General features: G+C 47.8%; 5 protein-coding genes across 5 annotated transcripts; 3 read left to right on the top strand and 2 right to left on the bottom strand.

Moving 5' to 3' along the window:
• Positions 1 to 102: 102 nt before the first annotated feature.
• Positions 103 to 1,716, bottom strand: LACBIDRAFT_313174 (uncharacterized protein; the record flags this gene model as incomplete). The annotated part of the gene is made up of 7 exons (XM_001888627.1): positions 103 to 119; positions 174 to 604; positions 654 to 884; positions 932 to 1,267; positions 1,318 to 1,483; positions 1,533 to 1,644; positions 1,693 to 1,716. 7 exons carry the CDS (start codon positions 1,714 to 1,716, stop codon positions 103 to 105), a joined length of 1,317 nt encoding a protein of 438 aa, XP_001888662.1.
• An 843-nt stretch (positions 1,717 to 2,559) lies between these two features.
• Positions 2,560 to 3,123, top strand: LACBIDRAFT_313173 (uncharacterized protein; the record flags this gene model as incomplete). The annotated part of the gene is made up of 3 exons (XM_001888695.1): positions 2,560 to 2,733; positions 2,789 to 2,881; positions 2,938 to 3,123. 3 exons carry the CDS (start codon positions 2,560 to 2,562, stop codon positions 3,121 to 3,123), a joined length of 453 nt encoding a protein of 150 aa, XP_001888730.1.
• Positions 3,124 to 4,995: 1,872 nt separating this feature from the next.
• LACBIDRAFT_153039 (uncharacterized protein) lies at positions 4,996 to 6,409 on the bottom strand (the record flags this gene model as incomplete). The annotated part of the gene is made up of 5 exons (XM_001888626.1): positions 4,996 to 5,291; positions 5,434 to 5,551; positions 5,613 to 5,739; positions 6,040 to 6,236; positions 6,290 to 6,409. Coding segments are annotated over 5 exons (858 nt in total), but the record flags the coding sequence as incomplete, so codon positions are not given.
• A 4,943-nt stretch (positions 6,410 to 11,352) lies between these two features.
• On the top strand, positions 11,353 to 12,534 carry LACBIDRAFT_186351 (60S ribosomal protein L19). The gene is made up of 5 exons (XM_001888694.1): positions 11,353 to 11,387; positions 11,557 to 11,574; positions 11,630 to 11,981; positions 12,044 to 12,188; positions 12,248 to 12,534. Exons 2-5 carry the CDS (start codon positions 11,571 to 11,573, stop codon positions 12,329 to 12,331), a joined length of 585 nt encoding a protein of 194 aa, XP_001888729.1. The 5' UTR covers positions 11,353 to 11,387; positions 11,557 to 11,570; the 3' UTR covers positions 12,332 to 12,534.
• A 690-nt stretch (positions 12,535 to 13,224) lies between these two features.
• On the top strand, positions 13,225 to 14,509 carry LACBIDRAFT_333976 (uncharacterized protein; the record flags this gene model as incomplete). The annotated part of the gene is made up of 6 exons (XM_001888693.1): positions 13,225 to 13,229; positions 13,455 to 13,711; positions 13,765 to 14,002; positions 14,093 to 14,129; positions 14,288 to 14,350; positions 14,447 to 14,509. The coding sequence occupies 6 exons, from the start codon at positions 13,225 to 13,227 to the stop codon at positions 14,507 to 14,509; spliced, it is 663 nt and encodes a 220-aa protein (XP_001888728.1).
• Positions 14,510 to 15,391: the final 882 nt, after the last annotated feature.

The following is a 15,391-nucleotide window of genomic DNA, read 5'->3' as shown; positions in this document are numbered from 1 at the left end:
CTGTAGCAAGCCGACCTGTGAACTGACACTGAGCAAAACTTCCCAGAAAAGAGTATCCGCAGGTTCTCCATACAAAATATTACAAAAATTATTGTGTAAATGCTATGCTCCATCGTTTCCTGCAAGCCGGTATTAGCATTCCCATCGAGGACGACGCGAAGAAAAGAACATACCAGATTCCTTAGTCCATTCGTCGTGCTTCTTGATATCTGCCTCCGTCACAGTCGGTCTTGTGCTTTCTAACGACTTCATGAAATCTGCTACCGTAAGAACAGGCTCCAACAATTCGTTTGATTCAATATCCGACCAAGTCTTCTCCACAGCATCTGCGTGTCCAGGTGAGCATGGCGTCCACTTGGTGACTTTGCTTTCAGGGTCAGTCACTCGTCTAAAATGAGTTGCGGAGATGACTTTGCGAACGGGTTGCATCAGGGCGTCGCGCACGACAATGGATATATCGGATCCAGAGTAGCCCTCCGTGAAATCTGCTAGCTGACGATAGTCCTTTGGACTGAGCTGGCAAGGGGTGTCTCCGATGTGGATCTCAAACATGCGTCGTCGCGCTTCGGGGCCAGGCAGTGGTATATATATGCGCTTCTCAAAACTGAGGGAGGTGAGCCGATCAAGGATGAAAAAGTCGATGAAAGACTTACCGACGCTTGATGGCATTGTCTAGCTGCCATGGAATGTTTGTCGCGCCAAGTACGAGCACGCCGGTATCGTCATGGCCCACTCCGTTCATCTGCACCAGGAATTCAGTCTTTATCCTCCGTGAACCTTCTGATTCCGACTCATTACGGGTTCCAGCCAGTGAATCAATTTCGTCGATGAATATGATAGCTGGTTTAGATTCCCGCGCCAACTCGAACAGTTGCTTCACCAATCTAGAGTTACATTAACTTCAATCACCCCGTAGTTGTTCACGACACACCTTTCTGAATCTCCTTGCCACTTGCTGACCAAGTCAGAGGAACTAACGCTGAAGAACGTGCTCTTGGCTTCAGTGGCAACGGCTTTTGCCAAATACGATTTTCCCGTCCCCGGGGGCCCGTAGAGGAGGATACCCTTCCATGGCGTACGCTTGCCGGTAAAGAGATGAGGAAATTTGATCGGCAGAATGACAGCTTCTTTGAGAGAGGCTTTTGCGCCTTCAAGGCCTGCGACATCGTCCCACTTTATGTTTGGTTTCTCGGATAAAATGGAGCTGGTCAGCCCTGCTCGCAGTTTCTTCGTTTCAGGATCTTGATCGTCGTCCTCCCCATCCTTCCTTTCTTTGAATGTCAAAGACCACACTGTAGGCAGCTAATGAAAACTCACTTCTTCCCCCCAGGTCCAGTTGACCCTCCAGAACCATTTAATCCAATTGCACTCTTCCCGCGTTTCTCCTCTGAGGACATGAGATGCGTCTTCAAAGTCTCTGCGCGGCCAAGGTACTCGTGTATCTTTGTCTTGATGAGTTGCTTTGATTTCTCGTTCTTCTCATCTGGTAGCCCAGTCAGAATTTTAAATCTCTTCTCTTGTAAAAATCCTACACTTTAGCGCGAGCATGAAGTAGTCCAGCGAGTTCTGGTAGAGCTTGTACGCCTCAGGGTAGTTCTGCTTAACATCTTCGTCAATGGCTCGTTGCACAATCTCTATAGCGCGCTAGTGGCAACATTAGTATAAGTCGTCCATAAAACGAGGTTCACTCACGTCTAAACTCTGCGAGTTCGCCATCTGCGATCCGCAGCCACAGCCAGGATGAAGGTGAACTTTGAAGAGCGGGTGGAAGTTTGTTAGGTCCCGAAGCACAACCAAACAAAAGTTGCCGGGCCGCCAACTGCTTTGAGCATCTTGATTCTTGATCTCGGACGACTCAATTTTCAGAAAACGAAAAAAAGCGTTTCCGAGAAGCTTTCACGCCCATTGAGTTCAGTCTTTCGAGCTTTATGGCGCTTTGCTTTTGTTACGCTCTCTCAAGACCAACTCAAGACCAACAAAATGAATTGTATGTCACAGGCTCCGAGCTGTCAAGAATCAAGATTAAGCTCTCTCTTGTTTGTGTGAGTCCATGACGGTTTGCAAGCCCTTTGTATTTCTATATCACTTATATCACTTTTCGTTTTTTTGGGCCCTTGAAATCACGACGGTGGCTTCAGTTGTGGCTACAGAATTGTGGCCCAAGCCTCAAGCCACGGCCTGAACACGTGCGGGGCGCCCTCCAATTAATAATACAATGCAGATTATAGTCCCGAAGAATTGGAAAGGAATCACGTTTTGTTTCTCGGGGAGTCTGGACTCTGGAATGTAGGCCATCGACTGCCATAACAACCCTCCGATTTAGGCCCAAAACAATAGCATTGTACTACTGCGTGTAAGTACTATACTACCAAAATGGCCCCGCGCTTTGTCCACGCCTCAAAAACAACAAAGGGTCCTGGCCACAACGTGTGGCTCTCCCCTTCTATATAAAGCCGTTCTCGATTCCTGTGTTTTCCCATCAATACTCCAACTCAGCTCGCTTCAACAAATCGTACTGCATCTTTCAAACAACTTTGGTCAAGTCTACCCTTGGTTACCATGTCATCCAGTCGCCGAATTACTCGAAATTCTCCTTCAAAATCCCACAGTTCACAAAAGTGGCGCTCGACCTCACCTGTGGATTCCTATAGCGATAATTCGAGTGATGGAACCCTCTACGAGGCAGAGATTCTAATCGATGATCTCGATGAAGCCTGTTCCATTACTTTCAAAGTAAGTTGTAGTGTTCGCGCTATTTCTGTGGATCAGGACTGATAATATTTATCAGCTCAAGGATCACGTATGGGTCCGAACGCAAGAGGGTAATTGGCTCCGCGGCACTGTGTCGGGCACAGGGAAAGAAAAACCTCTTACCCGACATGTACGACACCTCTTCCGCAGAAAAAAATTATGATCGCTGATATGAGATTATAACAGGCAAATCGAACGGGAACATATTATCCAGTCGTATTCGGAACCAACAGCAACGTTCGGAAATACTTTGCACCACTGAACGGCGAAATCAAACCCGACTCAGAGGATGTTCGGGACCTTCTAATACGTGACGGATGGCTAGAGACTGAGGAGGAGGCAGATAAGCCTTCGTGGCTCTTATCCCGATGACTGTAGTTGGGAGACCAAATTGTAATTATGGTTATATTGATATGATACGCTAATTCATTTGCTTTATCCAATCACTGAGTATATGTATAATGTCGGGCACTTTCATAGCCTCCAAACGTTTGAGATATATTTGTTATACGGCCACTGAACGATGGAGACCGTCTCAACTCTTTTATTTCTGGGGTTTGAGGCTTGTGGTCGAAAAAAAAATATGAAGACTCAAAATATGGGCTTTTATTGATTTATAAACAGGAAAATATCAGCCGCCGATCGTAAACATGTAGGTTTTGAAAACATGAACAGGCGCGACTTGGACGCGTCAGCGTCTTCTATGGATGCGAGACCATCAAGTGAGCCCTCTTTTCCCCAACTTTTGACATCCATCAATTGCGTGCTCTCATACTTGGAGACTAGTGGAACTAGTCTGGCATCTCAGCTCCCATCAGCAGAAAATATGTCCGTTCTGCAAGGATGTTTTGACTCTCAACAAGTACAATTCGAAGGCTGGGGGTGCAAATTTCATGCAATCTGCTGGACCTCCTTACCATCCTCGCCTTTTTGCCAGAAATTCCGAGAAGACGGCATGAGTGGGCCAGTTGCAATGCGATTCGGCATCATCGACTCGGAGGCGGATTACCTCACCCGATCTTCCAATTTCCACCTCTTGCCGCGTGAGTTCTAACCCCTTGCAGGGCCCACCCGATATCGATCACCCTGACAGATATTCGTGATCGACGCTTTCAAGGCACATCTACTTATCCCAAAATAAATGGGTGAACTGGGTCAGGACTCAAGAAAGCGGAAGAGATCAGCCTCTTTCCCAACTCGTCATAATATCCTATGACTTGTCAGAGCAAAGTCGCCCTAGGATGCACCTCGTGACTATGGACTCCAGGACGTACCATACGATGTGGCGAGAAGGCAACTTTACCGCCGATATCGCGAGATCCCTCCGTCAAATGACCCATGACGGCGGCGCAATTGAAAGATTCAATGCGGGCCAGTGCTGCACGAGCCCCGAAGAGAGAAACTAGAAGACGTCTTCGTTCTGTTACATACCGTCAAAACGCCAACCAAATCGATATCTTGATCATCGTCTCGGATCGCTTTTTGTATCGAGATTGAAGATTGGGGGCCTTACTTTCGATGAACAGGTGTGCAACGAAGATGAGGACGAAATATCAACGGAGCCATTATCGTTGAGTACATTTTTCTAGCCTGCCTTCTTACACTCTTGCTTCAAGTGGGCTTCCTTTGGAATGTTATTCAGGCTACTGATAACACACTAGTAAGATTGAGTCCAGACGAGATGATATCATGTTGTTCATCAACTAGCAAAAGGATAGAGAAACAATACGCGATTAATTACTCGTATGTACTTAGCGCAGACAACATAAGCAATGCATATGCACGTCAGAACAAGATACAAATGGCACAACACAAGAAACCGAAGTGAACACGACGTATAAATGAAGGGCCAAATACCAATGAGGCTTGAAGCAAAAGAGCAAAGAGAAACAAGGAAGGACACGACGGATCAGAGTACGACGGAAAAAGAAACGACAGAGACGGGGGAGGTAGTTGTCAAGAAACGTCTTCCAAATAGTACACCTCCAAATCCTGTCCACAGCACGCAGTCCCCCGCATAGGAAAAAGTGGCAACGTGCTGGGTCAGATTGGATGAAGAAAGAATAGATACGGTGTTGGAATGAAGATCATATATAACTGATGGAAATAAAGGTTAAACACGGCTGCCAGTCAAGATGCATGATAGAGAAGCTTACCGGATCTTCAAGCACCCCCATTCCCTAGATACGCCAATCCCATCGCCCGCGCACTCACATGCACATGCTTCGGCTGCGACACTTCATGGCATATTTCAATCGACTTGACCCACGCGTGGTTGACGACCTCCTCAATAGTTGATCGGTGGCGCGGGTCTGGTTCGAGCATCTTGCGTATAAGACCCCGACACGCTCGGGGGTTCAAGTTGTTGATCGTCGGAGGGCACATTGATACCGATGTGCTGGGGTTCGCACAGGCCGAGGCGTACGCAGCGTACAGCTGGTCCGAAGCCGGCTGTGCAGCACGCCATGGCAGCTCTTGGAAGTGCAAGCAGTAGTAAACGATGCCGACCGCCCATATATCAACGAGACGAGCATCGTAAGCTGGAGACCAGCACAATGGGAATAAGCCAATGTTAAGTTTGTATGAAGTGGGCAGGGATGATTTGACGAGATGGATCAACAGAAAGCAAGACATGTCAGGCTGCCTCTGCGTATGACCAAAATAACAACGGGTGAGGCTTACGTTTGCCTAGGAACTGCTCTGGAGCGATGTACGGCTCGCTTCCGCAAAGTCCAGTGGACATATGAATAGTTGCTTCCCAGGGTAGACGATAAACCGTCGATGCCCCATAGTCTCCGATCTAAGGAGCATATGCAACAATGTTAAGGGGAAATCAGGACAGGAAGTGAGGATGTCACAACCTTGAGGTGCCCTTTGGTGTCGAAGAAGAGATTTTCTGGTTTGATATCTCTGTGCGCGACACCCTGACTATGGAGATATGATACTCCCATCAAGATCTGCTTGAAGCAGCATTCGACTTCGCTTGGGCTCATTCCGCTAAGAACAACGAGTCAGCATGGAGCGCCGTATGGTATCGGGAAAGAGAAAAGTAAGCGGGAAAGGATGCATATGCGTCATCCTTCGAGACCGCAACCCACATCACAACGGGATTTCTCGGTAAGCCCCCAAAACGCCGAGTTCCGTCCTGTTCCTGAGCACATGGGACACCGGAGACAACGAGAAAAACCACAAAAAGGAATGCATGAAGGTATTCCTGTTCCTTGTACACCCCATCCGCAACCGCAACGCCAAGCAGCAAACGAAGAAGCAGAGGAAAGTCTTACTCACCCTTTCTTGATGGCGGCGTACAGATCACCGCCTGGGCAGAACTCCATGACCTCACACCAGTGTTGGTTCTCGTCCTGGATAAGATCGACGGTCTCGACAACGTTCGGGTGATGCAACGTAGAAGAGATGCAGAATTCGGCGGTGAGCTTCTTAACATACTCTTTTTCAGACTCATTTTTGCGGCGTTTGCGGAATTCCTGACACAACTTGTCAACAAACAAACGCACTTCAATGACACTCAACAACTCACCTTGATGGCATAAAGCTTCTCCTCGCTGCGGTCCCACTTATGTGCGAGCCGAACGACACTTGTAGCCCCTTTGCCGATTGCCACCTTTTGACACACGCCATACTTCTGGGTCAAACTAGCGGTGCTGTCTCCGGCTGTACTCCTGGGCCGTCCATTCCCCTCTCCCGCATCGGAATCTGATCTCTTGGACGAGGTTGACCGCTGCGAGCTCTTTCTGCTGAGCTTGGGGGTGCTTGCAAGTAGATCCTTCAAGTTGAACTTGCCAGGAGTCTCACCCTTATCGGAATGTGCTGATGACGACTTCCTGCGGGCAGGTGTCACGGGAACTGGCGCTGGGGGTTGGCTCCCACGCCTCTCCCGTCCCATAGCTACGGGCGCAGGAGCTACAAGACCAGTGATTTTGCCACCAGAAACGCCAGCCGACATGCTGGGCGCTCGACTGGGTGGCTGGCTTGGTGGTCTACTTGGGCCCCTGCTCGGGGGTGCACTTGGTCCGTCCCAGTAGCTATCTGTGGGGGACGTTTCTGTAGGAGAGGGCAAGGCCGATGGGAGATTGGGGCTCTGTGGCGCAGATGCATGCTTCTTATGATGATGGTTCTGGGATGACGAGGACGAACATGAATTGGAGTTGGAAAGTGGGACGGCTACGAGTTTTTGCAGCGAATTGCGTGTGAAGCCTGGCTGCTTATCGCCCAGTGTGAGACTGTCTGGGGGTGGGAGGGGATATGAGCTGCTCTGTGACTTCGCGATTGGGGGTGCGCCATTCATCTTTCCGGGGGTTACGGTTTGCGAGGAGGAGCTGGAGATGTGCAACTTCTGGAGGTTTCTAGATATATCCGCATGTGGGGGTTTGTCGGAAGTATCGGGGCCTTCACCGTCCGTCTGCGTGGTCTCTTCCGATGATTGGGGCGCGGCCATTGTGCTTGTAATGAGGGTCGTAGGGAAAGCCGTGGTTGTTGGTTGTTGCTGTTGTTGGTTTGTTGACTAAGATGAACGCCTTTTGAGTCACACAGACGTTTATGGGTCGAAAGGGAGGAAAGGAAATGATAACCACAATTAACAGTCAACGGGTATGTGTGCGTATATGCAAGATGTGAGATATGTCGTGCGCAAGACAAGCTTTAGAAAGCGGGTGATGGTGAGTCGTGGGTCGTGGTTGTCTAGAGGGATATGATCATGGTGTACAACACGTTCCAGGTGGTTTTAGTGTTTAAAACTGATGAAAAGAAACAGTGATCAGTGAGGAAGATGACAAGAAAAGAGGATGGGAAAGACTTGCAAGAAATGTAGAGATGAATAGACAGTCAGAGACAACTTTGTAGCAGACGGAGTGTAGCGAAGAATGGAGAAAGCGGGGAGAGCAGGCTGGAATACCGCCCCTCGCTGTCGCCTACGGTGTAGGCGGTGAACGTGGAGTGTGGAACTGAGATGCGGCGTTGATGATGGTGGTAGGAAAGAGAAAAAAAAGGACAAATGGGACCAGGAGATATACATTTGTCTGTGACAGGATTGTGTCAGCATAATCCACGTGCTAAATAAAACATTTTTTATCCGATGGCCCCTTCAGAATATACAAAACGAATCCTACTATCCTCCTACAAGCAATGTATTATCTCTCAGGATCGTCTTCCATCTGACGACCCTGAGCACCATCACAATCTCGCCTCGTTCCTTCTAAAAATGAAAGAAACACAGCAGGGGGAGACCCTGCGTGACAGTCGTATACGCGCGCGACATGCACAAAACATTCAAACCCCGAGCTCAAACCAAGCTCAAACCTAAACAAAACGCCTTGTCCTTGTGATCCAACTCAAGGCGAAACAAATGAGATCGTCCAAGTGGCTGGCCATGCTCGTCGGTAGACCGTCGGTCTCGGAACGGGATTTCAAATTTCTTTCCTAATAACCAATCGCTCCAACTCCTTCTCCATAGATCGGAATTTATCAGTAGTGATGTCAAGAACCAACTTGATCATCTTATGGCATCCTACTCCTCCCACCTCGACGGAATGAGACGGAGAAGACCGGCGGATCGCCGAAGCGGTGAGCTTTGACCCGACTCTACTTCACGCTAATTATGTAGCCACACTGGGTGAGGACATGCTCAATGAGCAGAATGCCATCACAAAACGCGCGAATTCCAGTCAACTGACCGATAACAGACGTCATCGCTTTGAATATCAACGGTTGAAGCAGATGACCCGTTACCATCCACATTGGGCTTGGCTACCTGGCAAAATTCAAGTGGACGTCTCCAAACAAATCAACATCCGTTCTCGCTACGACGGTATAAAAATAACCATCCCCCAAGATGCCCTGATATTCCCGTCAAATCCCCCACCTATCATCCCTTCACCACAATCAGTCAATCGCGTTAACCCCGCATCGTCCTTATTTTCCTGAAAAATAGGCCAGAAGCGCCAACTGCCAAAACAATTGAATATATATGATTTCAATAACTCCGTGCAGCACGGTCCAAACTTCTTCAGCCGCTGTTCCTCAATTACCAACAGATAAATGCATCATCTACTGCAAGAAAAAAGTTGTCTAGCCATCGGCTGATCTGCGTATTTCATCGCTTCGTACCTGGGCCTACGCCACCTCCACGGATATCCTATGATCTTCTTCTTCCAAGTCGACACGTATCTCGCCGCTCCTCAAGCCAGCCCAACGAATTTGAATTCATCCGAGAATTCTTGATATCGATTGAAGTTGATAATATTTCCGTGACCCTCTTTTTTATTTCGCGGCGCACCGCGTACCGTGGCTATCAAATAAATAAAATATACTGACCTACGCTTCCTGCCCATACCATCCGGGGTTCCTGATAAATCTGGTAACGTGTATATGCAGGAAACATGAACTGAAATAATAATGAATATTTCTCAGGACCCACACGGACCGCTTCCCTTAGCGGGTGTGAAGGTGAGCCATGGAGGTGAATTCGCCATTCGCTGGGAGCTGAAGGGACTCAACGCTAGGCGCCCCGGCAAACAGTTACCTAGGCGAACGTAAATCTTGTGTCAGGAACTCGGAACGAGCGTCGCACGCGGAGTGTGAACAAGAAGACGCGTTTGTTCAAGCAGGGAAGGGCGGAAGTATTTTACAACGACGTAAATTAAAGGTGAGTTGTACCTGTGACTTAATATGAAAAGATTCTGACGCTTTGAGGACACGCTGCGTGGCACACCACCAGAAACAAATCTGTCTTCATTGAACTTGGCTACCGTTCAAACACAGCACACAATGTTCTATTTTTTTTGTTCCTCAAACACCGGAGACGAAGTCAAAGGCTGAAAAAAGCAGTTGTACAACCGGCAACTTTGACGGGTTTGCGCAAGGTTTGCGGATCTACCTAGAATATCATTGGCCAACCATGCGTGGATACGCATGGTACGCGGCCTAAGGGCACCTGAAGCGTAGGCGCGGTAAGGATAGGGACCCGGACATGCCGCTTTCATAACGTTATTGTAACCGCTAGTGATACAATGGAATTAGTAGTATTGAAGCCTCATTAATATAATATCGTGTGTGTTGGTGAGTTACCGAAATAAATTGCCACTGGCTGCGCTGGAATGAGGGACGGGGACCGTAGTCTGAGGTTAGATTCGACAGCAACTTGAAGCGGCTACTCGCCCCTTTAATTTATCGGAGGGCTATCAACGTCGAGGACACCCTTGCATGCAGTCACACAAGAAATATTGCCCTTGGAATGTTATTACTGAGATTTAAAACCCATGGCAAAGCGATTATTGTTGAAGAGTCCTAACGCAAGATCTGCGACAAAATGGATAGGATTGATATTGGAATATACTAGGAAAATTTGAGAGACAATCGAATGGAGGGAAGGAACGAGGACACCAAAATGTAGGCCCAAATATTGAATCAAGGACGGATGCGTATGATAGTCGACTTGTTGCGCCAAAAAAGTTGTGCAAAAACAATGAGCAACGAGGGCACCCTCAAAAACTACACCACGCGTGCGGGATCTATCGAGCCGCGACTTTCAAATGGAAAATCAAACAAAGCTGGAAGAAGAAGAGAATGGAAGCATCCTGCGCCGCAGGACGTAAATCCATGAATATGTACAACAAACGTGGCGTCAACTTGAAGCGTTCGATCACCACATGTGCAGATACACTGCCGCATAGTAGGTGACCGTGTTCGATATGCGTGGCTTGTGGGCGTGTTTACAGTTTATTTTATGAAAGACAAGGGTCAACTGGTGCGCAGGAAATGGAAATCCAAATGGACTTCCAGGGGCCTTCGGAACGGAGGTCGCATAAATACATTTGGAGCAGTATCGGTTTGACAACTCGAGTTTCAAAGAAAATGAAGACAAAATATATCATCCACGGGAACGAGACGCTCCTTGGTCGATGAAGTCCTTTACGTTGTCGACCATAGAGTGGCGCTAGCTGTCTTTGTCCCCGATATTCCGGTAATCATCCCACTAGGAGAAATCATCCAGAAGGGTTGGCTAGGATTGGATGGCCCTTAGCGCAGCTCGAGGGCATAAAGCGCATTTTAGATTGACAACAGAGCCACGATGCCCAGGGAAAAGTAGCATTGTGTCGTCGAAGAAGTAAAATCACGGCTGACAGCAGGCGTTATTTAGCCTGGACTCTGAGCGACCCCTGGAAGCCATCCGCGTGGCCATAGACATGCACCCGCCATGATTGAGGGTATAAAAAATATCAAGTCATTGAGATAAGTAACACGTCGGGAACACCCTAGATGCATGAGGACGAGCGTCGAGAACACATGGCCAAGTAACGATACAAAGTACGCCAAACGTTCCTCAAGACGCGCAAACACGCGCTGTTAAATGGAGCTAAGAAAATAGGTAGGATATTCAATTAAAATCCCCAGATGTGACGCGCGTGCCATAGGAAGCGATATTTTGGAGCGCAATGGTAGGATATGGAGATTTGGCCGAATTTGGTCAAAAAAGTCGGAGACTCAACTTTTGGCAGTCCTGTACAGCAGAAGAAATAAGGTTTGCTGTGGCTTGCTGACGTAAGAATCTGAGTCCGCCTGTGAAGAGGCTTATTTCCTGGACGTCGCACTCATCGACGACCGTTCTCCTCAAGACCAAGGCAAGCACTCTTTTGTTGTCCAGGGCGACGCTGACGATGCCTTTGAACTGCTCTCCTCATCAAACCCTATCATTGACCACCAAACGGACGCTACATCGCTCCTCAACTGAACGTTGCTGCCATTCGTAATTTAACGTTGTAACAACACCCGTAATTAAACATCCTACAGACGCACGAAGAACGATGGGTAAGGCACTTATCTTCCCAACATATCACTTGACTAACGAGCTCCCCGCATATAGTCAATCTCCGGTCACAAAAACGCCTCGCCGCGTCCGTAGCTGGCGTCGGCAAACGAAAAATCTGGCTCGACCCCGCTGAGCAAGCTGAAATCGGGAACGCCAACTCCCGCACCCACGTCAAGAAACTTATCAAGGATGGCCAGGTCATCATCAAGCCTACCACCGTCCACTCCCGCGCACGCACGCGCGACCTCCTCGCTGCCAAGCGAAAGGGCCGCCACACCGGTCCTGGTAAGAGGAAAGGTACTTCGGAGGCGAGGATGCCTGGCAAGGTTATATGGATGAGGAGACAGAGGGTTCTCCGAAGGCTGCTTAGGAAATACAGAGAGGCTGGCAAGATCGATAAGCACCTGTATGTTTTTTGCTATCTTCGGTTCTGTGTGTGGTGAGGCAATTTTCTGACGGTCGGCTTAGCTACCACGTGTTGTACCAAAAGTCCAAGGGTAACGTCTTCAAGAACAAGCGTGTGCTCATGGAGTACATCCACAAAGCCAAGGCCGAGAAGTCCCGCACAAAGGTCCTCTCAGACCAAATGGAGGCTCGCCGTGTCAAGAACAAGGTTCGTCGTTCCGTTACCCTCCTATCGTTTTTTTTTGCATCTGACAAATGCCTACACAGGCTGCTCGGGAACGTCGTGCCGCTCGCATCGCCGAGAAGCGACAGGGTATCACCGCTGTCGAGCACGAGACTGCCCAGGAGTAAATGTAAGGGGGATATCGGTATTACGGGGAAAATTTACCTTGTCTTTCCGTTCCTCTTTCTTTTTGCCTTGTATGTCATCTCACATCCATGCATTTCGGTCTTCACTTGCTCGTTATTACAACCATCCCACCACCAACACAAACCATATGTATCGACTGCTCGGGAATGATTATGCCAGGTCTATGCTCTCATTTTATGGTTTTAAATGAGTCGTGACAGGTTCATTGCGTCAGCAACATCTGGTTGCGATAATCGCACTGTGCGGCCTGAAGCAGCTGGATATCTTGCAAGAGTCTGGAACGTGGCGAATAAACCAACAACCCAATGGGAAACTGCGTTGAAGGCTGCTGAGGTTGCACTGGGATCAGCCAACCGACCAGCAAAGCCCAACCCCGGTCACCATGGCAACAGGTCCCACAAGTAGAACCCCCATGGACTCATGGAGGAATCACTGACAAGTCCCCCCATCAGCAACCAACAACTCATTGTCGTCCAGTAATAGAAGAAGTTCAATGCCTTAGCGAGATTACTGTACTGTTTTTTGGCACATATGTACATCAAAGCGGACCTCTAACGTCTAACTCCAACAGGCTCCCTCAGCCCAGCGCGCTTATAGTGACAGAGCATTTTTCTTTCCGTATTCTCGCCAACTAACAATGGATGAACCGCCTTCACCATTGCTAAAGTCAAGGATTCCCAGAAAGACCATCATTGTTGACCTCAGTGAATTATTCGGGTGAGAGTCTTTGTATATGTATCATCAAGACGTGAACACCATCGTCCACCTTGCAGATTTGGAAGTTACGACCTTCATTGTCCTCTTCGAAAGGGAATCATTTATTATCACTTGAACGGTGCGATATTCGAGCACAACATTCATTCGTCCGGAAAACATGAGGTTTGATTCACATGCCGCTCATTGAGAAAGTCGTACTTATACAACTCACGATACCTTCAAGCCACGAATCATTGTCCCGAAACATCCGTCGCGAAAATTCGTCGATTTTTCGCTTGTCCCCGTCAGAGGCAATCAGATCCTACTATTCGCAAAGTACTTCGAATTCACAGGGCAAATTTTGGACCACTTTCTACACCTATCAATCCATGAAATCTGCCCCAATAGCCGTGTTGGTCCTGCTGTGTGGTCCTTCAACAGTACTTGTCCCGGTGATATTTATCATTTTGATTTGGAGGTGATAAATTTCACCGAAAATCCCTTGGCAATCACTTTTTGGGCGCGGTTTAGCGATGAGTGGAAGCTGTTTGATGTCTCTACCACTGAAACAGACGCCTCGGATAAATTTCCTTTGATTGAGCCCGGGAGAATAGATTTTGATCTCAAGGTCGAGTGGTTGAAGTGGGCGCGCGAGAATAGTCTTGGTTGGTCCAAAATTCTCATGCAGTGTTGAACCTGCTCTAATGTGTTCTCCAAGTCAAGCTATCCCCCGACAGGCACATTCTTCTAACTGCGGATGTGGAGAAAGAACGACACAATGAAACGATTGACATTCACTATTCAGATTCTGGTGGCGCAAACTTTTCCTTTGTTACCCGCATCTCTATTCCCATTCCCGAAGACCCAGAAGATTTGGATTTTGAACTGCTGGAACCAAAACTTGCGTTTTCTGCCGATGGTTCCAAGTTTGCTATCGCTATGAATGACGGAAGAGTGTCTGTTTGGGATATCCGAAGCAAAGTTCTTCTAAAGACATTCATATTCCCTCAGAACGACTGTTTCATACACTATCTTCAATTTAACAGTGGAAAACTAGGAAAAGAAGTTATGGTATTTTTAGAGGTATGTCTGTTGTTCACCTACTTCTCAAATAGGTGGCCTGAACCCTTAGCGCGATTTTTTCTCCCGCCTTGACACCATTCATGTGATCGATGTGACATCGTTTGGGACGCTTCTCTTAAAGCTAGAATGGCTCGAAAACTCTGGAGAGTATAATGTAGTGCATGCGCTTTTCTTTGATCCAAGCGGGGGAACTCTATATGCTCAACTTGACGGAGCACTCTGTGAGTGGGACCTGCAGAAAAATAAGTGTGGTCCTAGATGGTGGATCGGGGAGGAGTAGGATGTCTCTGTCTACAAAAAAGAAAAAGTTATTATAGAAGGAATGCTTGCATTGGCGAAGTAAGGTTATCAGCGGCCCAGCTACTTTCCACCAACGATAAGGCCAAACATAATTGATTTAACGTGAACAGTAAGAAACTCTACGACCATTTATATAATATATTATCCATGTCGGCGGCGGCTGCCAAGCACATGTGGGATAAATTTTGAGTAAATTTGAGGTACTTGTGTTCAGCAAAGCCTCCATCATTTCTCGAAGTGCCCTCTCTGGCAGGGTAGTGAAGTCAAAGCAAACTGTTTGTAGACGCTTGAACACAGAGAGATTAGACGGCGCCTCCTACACCAAAACTATTAGAACGTAATTTAGAAGCTCAGAGTTGGAACATACCAGAGTGAAACTTGGATTGATGACGTCGAAGGCTATCTCCTCGAGGTCTAGAGCTTTTCTGCAACGACTACGGAGATGATTGAGCCAATGCATAGAGCAAGTTGCCAGATAAAAATGGAGTCGCCTTCGCAAATTTCGTGTGAAAACCTTCCAGTAGAGATTACGTTGGGGCAATGTGCTAAGACGGTATCTAGAATCTTTTATGGTGACCAAATCATTCTTCAGGTTGGGAAAAGATGCCAAAATACCATGGCCATGCGAAGACGCCACGAAATCCGCATCTAAGGGAATGTTAGATACTTAGATGTCTGATTGATTGTTTTCCTCATGCGCCACCCAATTCCTGGGATATGCAGAGTGTGAAGGTTAGACAAAAGCAACAAGCACCGAACGAGTTCGAGGAGGACTCTGTCGAAAAGGTAATAGTATGACATTTACGACTCTGCGATGCAGTTCGTTTTGCAAGTTCAAATAGAAGCTAAAAAATCGACTCACTGAAGGTATTTTGCCAATTTGGATCCAGAATGATTCTCCAACTGGCGCACCAGTTCCGTGGCGATGTCATTTAAAATGACCTAGCTAGTCTTGCGCTTGC

The sequence above is a fragment of the Laccaria bicolor genome, genomic scaffold (genome assembly GCF_000143565.1).
Source record: "Laccaria bicolor S238N-H82 LACBIscaffold_57 genomic scaffold, whole genome shotgun sequence".
Lineage (NCBI taxonomy): Eukaryota > Fungi > Basidiomycota > Agaricomycetes > Agaricales > Hydnangiaceae > Laccaria > Laccaria bicolor.
Note: the sequence above shows the minus strand (reverse complement) of the source record. Positions and strands in the feature narration are given on the sequence as shown.

Excerpts from the sequence above, each read along its gene's own strand:
- LACBIDRAFT_186351 (XM_001888694.1), top strand. Across the intron at positions 11,982-12,043 it reads GGCAAGATCGATAAGCACCT|CTACCACGTGTTGTACCAAA; the intron begins GTATGTTTTTTG and ends CGGTCGGCTTAG. Across the intron at positions 12,189-12,247 it reads CTCGCCGTGTCAAGAACAAG|GCTGCTCGGGAACGTCGTGC; the intron begins GTTCGTCGTTCC and ends ATGCCTACACAG.